Below are 6,000 nucleotides of genomic sequence, written 5' to 3'. Positions count from 1 at the left end.
CATTTATCTAAGCCGGGTTTGTTTACGTTCGCTTTCGGTCGAAAAGGCGCCCCTAGCGGCGAAAAGCGGAAGCTCTCATTTGAAGAGGAGCCAATGGGAGGAGACGCGTCTTCCCCGCGAACGGCCAGAGAGAAGTCTGCCGCGAGAGTGGAAGGTCAGGAAGCCGTTGTTCCGAAGAGCCGAAGAAGAAAGTGAAATTTCCTTTGTGCGATTTTCGAACTCGAAGCCTCGGCGGCTGCCTACCAACCTAATTAAGTCGTCAACAACGCTTCGAAGATCGTCGACGCGTCTCTAAGTACGGTAATGAAACCATTTCCGAACTCTTAATAGCGAAATTGGGAAGCCGACGCGAGCGAACTTAGCGTAGAACTGTCGGTCGGCCGCGGCGGATTGAGGGAGGCCCGAAGGCCGCTGTCGCCGTCTCGTCTACGCCAGAGAAACGGGGGAAATTGGCGTCTGCTTCTGGCGTAACTTTTACAGCGCGTTTTAACGCGAAATTATTATGATCACCGTAATATTTCCTTTTTGGGGACCGAGTCAACTTCGGCGTACGAGGGAAGTAGCTTAAAAACATTTTATCGAATTCGGACGTAACCGTAGAAAGCTTTTTCCGCGAGAGGAAACTGTCGAAAGCCCGCCGTATATGACCGAGGCTTAACGAAGAGTGTGGTTTTTATTTTTCGCGTCTCGTCGTATCCGTTCCCTCATCTCCGGCGGGGCGAGTAACTTTTTATCGGCTCGATCGTTTATCATCGCTTGGCTCAGCATGTGCGCGGCTCTAGCGCTGACGACCATCGCGGCTCTCCTCATAGGAGCTGTTTCCTCGGTGCCAGCAAACTTCAATCTCTACTTGAAGCCCAATGAGGTGCACAGACTATTAGGTGAGCCATTTATATATTTTTTTGCTCTGACCGTTTATTTTTTTTTAGTTTGTAATGGCCTTTTCGCGTTGTTTAATCGAGTTTGTTGGACTTAATACGTTTTTAAACGCGAAACGCGAATTTTGTAAAGTGGCACACGTGTGTTGTGTTTTAGGTTTTTTTAACGTATTTAATCTGTCTGTGTCGTGGTTTCTATTATTTTTAGTAGGATGTTTCGGGTAGAGGTACCATGTTACTTGTCCTTGAATGGTTGACCCTCTGGGTAGCGCTGACCACTCGTTAGCCATTTCACATCCGTTTTGACCCCCTACGTCAAGGCTTTCCCCCAATTTGAAATGCCATGACTCATAAACGTACTTTAGATTCTGTCTAGTTTGTTTGAAAACTATTCGTCAGCCATAAGATGTCAACATTTTTGTATTCGGTCCCAGCAAAAGTGTAACTGAGCTCGGGAAGAGGTCAGAAGTATGCGCCTGCGGTGTTGTAATAACAGTACCTGGAAGACCTGGAAATGTCAAGGAATTTGAATATGGCGCTAAAAGTCATGGAATTTCAAAAATTACTCTAAAAATCAGGGAAATATCTGGGACTTTAAAAATTACTCCTAAATATCAGGGAACTACAAATATTACTCTAAATATCAGGGAACTTCAAATATTACTCTACAAATCAGGGAAATATCGGGGATTTACGGAAATTACTCTAAATCGGGGAATTGAAAAAATTACTAAAATCGGGGAATTGAAAAAATTACTAAAATCGGGGAATTTCAAAAATTACTCTAAATCGGGGAATTTCGAAAATTACTCTAAAAATTGGGGAATTTCGAAAATTACTCTAAAAATTGGGGAATTTCGAAAATTACTCTAAAAATTGGGGAATTTCGAAAATTACTCTAAAAATTGGGGAATTTCGAAAATTACTCTAAAAATTGGGGAATTTCGAAAATTACTCTACAAATTGGGGAATTTCGAAAATTACTCTACAAATTGGGGAATTTCGAAAATTACTCTACAAATTGGGGAATTTCGAAAATTACTCTACAAATTGGGGAATTTCGAAAATTACTCTAAATCGGGGAATTTTGAAAATTACTCTAAAAATTGGGGAATTTTGAAAATTACTCTAAAAATTGGGGAATTTTGAAAATTACTAAAAAATTGGGGAATTTTGAAAATTACTCTAAAAATTGGGGAATTTCGAAAATTACTTTAAAAATTGGGGAATTTCGAAAATTACTTCAAAAATCGTGGAATTTCGAAAATTACTTCAAAAATCGGGGAATTTCGAAAATTACTCTAAAAATCGGGGAATTTCGAAAATTACTTCTTAAATCGGGGAATTTCATAAATTACTCTTAAAAAGCAAGGATATTGTAGGGAATATAATTCCGTATGCAAAAATACGCAAAATTGTGGTCAAGAAAATCTCCAGTGTGGGTCAGGGAAAAGTCAGTTAAATCTGAAACAATTGTCGCAACCCTGAATAATCACGATTTCAACAATATTAATGTACAGTAAAATCCATAGATTTAATCAGGCCGTTTTATTTAAAATTAATATTTTACACCAAATTGACGTTTTTTAAAATTACACTTAAGTTTAATTAAAAGATGAATGTCGAAGTTTTTAAGCTTGGGGTCTAACTTAGTGTTCTAACACAAATAGTCATTTACATTTTAACTGGCCATTCACATCCTTATCAGTAAGAACTATCCATCGTCGTACTATAATTTGAATAAAGGGGGGGGGAGGGATATAAATTTGGCTCATTGCCATTTATTTATATTGGATAATATTGTATTTTTCTCCATAAACAAGAAATTGTCTTCGTAAATCGCTATATTTGCATGAAATAATGAGGCGAGGGGAATTTGCAAGGCAGATTCGAGCCAAAAAGGCTTTGCTGTTATGGTTGTTTCAACCTTTCCTCTCGAGATACCTTTGGTCGGGGTCATGTCAAGGGGTATATGCCGTAAATGGGGATTTATTTGGGAACTCGACGACCTGTTTGACCGGTCAGTTATATCTGAACGACACATCTCGTTAGTTTGACCCTTTTTATTAACGCAAGTAATTATTGTTTATAAATAATTTAATTACTTGGAAGATAATGGTAAACAAACGTGTTTGTTATTTATCCTGTTAACGGGGGTTTTAGAACTTTATGCTAAAGTGGCCCACGGAGATTATCGTCAGAGCCAGAACTTTATCACTGTTTATCAGGGTTCGTACACTACCTGGAAAAGTCGGGGAATTTGAAAATTTTTCCAAAGGGTCAGGGGAATGTCAGGAAATTTGAAAATTATTCCAAAATGTCAGGGAAAAGTCAAGGAATTGGAAAATGGTCTTAAAAAGGAAAGGAATTCTAAAATGACCCCAACAAAATGAGGCAAATAAATATTTTAAAGAAAATGTTTTTCAAGGTTTTTATCTCAAACCATTCATTTATTCTACAAAAAATGGTCAGGGAAAACCTGGAAATGTCAGGGAATTTAATTCCGGAAAATTTGTACGAACCCTGTTTATAAATGTCATCGCATTTATTAATTACACAGACTTATTTCATGGGTACTAGTTAAGCTTAGCTAGTATTTTAGACATTTAACTGAATATTATCAACCGGAAAAATAAATATTAAAAGGTCAGCTGGTTTTATCGCTTAATAAAATACTTACAGAAATCCGGTTTACTTTCATGGAAATATATTGCAGAAAGTTTTAAATCAAATTTATAAATCCTGGAATCCGAAGAGAATAAGAGATATTAGCTTCGAAATGTTTTAATCAGAACACAAAATATAGGAGTATCCGTTTTAAACTATAAAAATACTGAGACATCACACGAACTAAAAAACTAAAAATAAATTTTAAATGTTAAAATTTGTCTCTTTAATCTGTTTGGGATCAAAATAGATACAAATGCATAAAGAAATCACACTTTTAAAGCCGAAATTCTGTTTAAAATCTAAAAAATTCACTACAGTTATCGGAATCAGTTTATCGGTACGAGCTTATTAGTAAGTTTTTAAATTTCTTCAAATTTGTTTAGGGTTCAGCTTTTTTATCCCTTTTCATAGTGAACTAATCTTCTTATTCGCTAATTTTATCATTTTTTTTAAGTCAATTTGGGATAAAAATAGCACAGAAAAATCACAATCGAAAACAGCAAAACTTATTTAAAATCTCGAAATCCTACTCGTTTAAAATCTCGAAATCCTACTCGTTTAAAATCTCGAAATCCTACTCGTTTAAAATCTCGAAATCCTACTCGTTTAAAATCTCTAAATCCTACTCGTTTAAAATCTCGAAATCGTACTCGTTTAAAATCTCGAAATCGTACTCGTTTAAAATCTCGAAATCGTACTCGTTTAAAATCTCGAAATCGTACTCGTTTAAAATCTCGAAATCCTACTCGTTTAAAATCTCGAAATCCTACTCGTTTAAAATCTCGAAATCCTATTCGTTTAAAATCTCCAAAATTTTTCTCATTTAAAACCTCCAAATTCTTTTCATTTAAAATCTCCAAATTCTTTTCATTTAAAATCTCCAAATTCTTCTCATTTAAAATCTCCAAATTCTTCTCATTTAAAATCTCCAAATTCTTCTCATTTAAAATCTCCAAATTCTTCTCATTTAAAATCTCCAAATTCTTCTCATTTAAAATCTCCAAATTCTTCTCATTTAAAATCTCCAAATTCTTCTGATTTAAAATCTCCAAATTCTTCCCATTTAAAATCTCCAAATTCTTCTCATTTAAAATCTCCAAATTCTTCTCATTTAAAATCTCCAAATTCTTCTCATTTAAAATCTCCAAATTCTTCTCATTTAAAATCTCCAAATTCTTCTCATTTAAAATCTCCAAATTCTTCTCATTTAAAATCTCCAAATTCTTCTCATTTAAAATCTCCAAATTCTTCTCATTTAAAATCTCCAAATTCTTCTCATTTAAAATCTCCAAATTCTTCTCATTTAAAATCTCCAAATTCTTCTCATTTAAAATCTCCAAATTCTTCTCATTTAAAATCTCCAAATTCTTCTCATTTAAAATCTCCAAATTCTTCTCATTTAAAATCTCCAAATTCTTCTCATTTAAAATCTCCAAATTCTTCTCATTTAAAATCTCCAAATTCTTCTCATTTAAAATCTCCAAATTCTTCTCATTTAAAATCTCCAAATTCTTCTCATTTAAAATCTCCAAATTCTTCTCATTTAAAATCTCCAAATTCTTCTCATTTAAAATCTCCAAATTCTTCTCATTTAAAATCTCCAAATTCTTCTCATTTAAAATCTCCAAATTCTTCTCATTTAAAATCTCCAAATTCTTCTCATTTAAAATCTCCAAATTCTTCTCATTTAAAATCTCCAAATTCTTCTCATTTAAAATCTCCAAATTCTTCTCATTTAAAATCTCCAAATTCTTCTCATTTAAAATCTCCAAATTCTTCTCATTTAAAATCTCCAAATTCTGCTCATTTAAAATTTCCAAATTCTGCTCATTTAAAATTTCCAAATTCTGCTCATTTAAAATTTCCAAATTCTGCTCATTTAAAATTTCCAAATTCTGCTCATTCAAAATTTCCAAATTCTGCTCATTCAAAATTTCCAAATTCTTCTCATTTAAAATTTCCAAATTCTTCTCATTTAAAATTTCCAAATTCTTCTCATTTAAAATTTCCAAATTCTTCTCATTTAAAATTTCCAAATTCTTCTCATTTAAAATTTCCAAATTCTTCTCATTTAAAATCACAAAATTCTACTCCAATTTTTGGAATCTCCCTCGAACAAAAATCTTGTACAAGTGTTTTTTCCCTGTACGAAACTTGAATATTGTTATAAATTAGAAATACTCATTAACTAAATAGGTTTATAATAATATTTCCAATTGTCACCATTTATATTTAAGAGTATATTTTCCGTATGTTCGAGATTTGGGAACCAGGATAATTGACGGCGTAGGGCTTGATCGAAACGGGTTACCCTTCTTTTTGAACTTTGCGCCCCTTTTAATGGCATCCGAAACCTTCCAAAGGTCCCCCCATTTAACCATTAGCTTCTGGATAATTAATTTTTAATTAGAACAGGTTTTGCAGGCAGTCGTAAAAGCAACGCGCGCCAGAA

General features: G+C 33.7%; 1 protein-coding gene across 2 annotated transcripts in view; it reads left to right on the top strand.

Moving 5' to 3' along the window:
• The window catches only part of LOC149954183 (inactive tyrosine-protein kinase RYK-like), a 170,467-nt gene continuing 164,467 nt past the window's right edge, over positions 1-6,000 (top strand). The window contains exon 1 of one of the 2 annotated variants that reach the window (XM_090168966.1): positions 1-881. In XM_090168966.1, the coding sequence (XP_090025092.1) occupies positions 767-881 (115 nt within the window). In that variant the 5' untranslated portion in view covers positions 1-766. The remainder of the gene's footprint in view (positions 882-6,000) is intronic. The other variant, XM_090168967.1, reaches the window with a different exon arrangement.

The sequence above is a fragment of the Leiobunum rupestre genome, chromosome 3 (assembly GCF_980474605.1).
Source record: "Leiobunum rupestre chromosome 3, qqLeiRupe1.1.hap1, whole genome shotgun sequence".
Taxonomy (NCBI): domain Eukaryota; kingdom Metazoa; phylum Arthropoda; class Arachnida; order Opiliones; family Sclerosomatidae; genus Leiobunum; species Leiobunum rupestre.
This window is presented reverse-complemented; position numbering and strand designations above follow the sequence as displayed.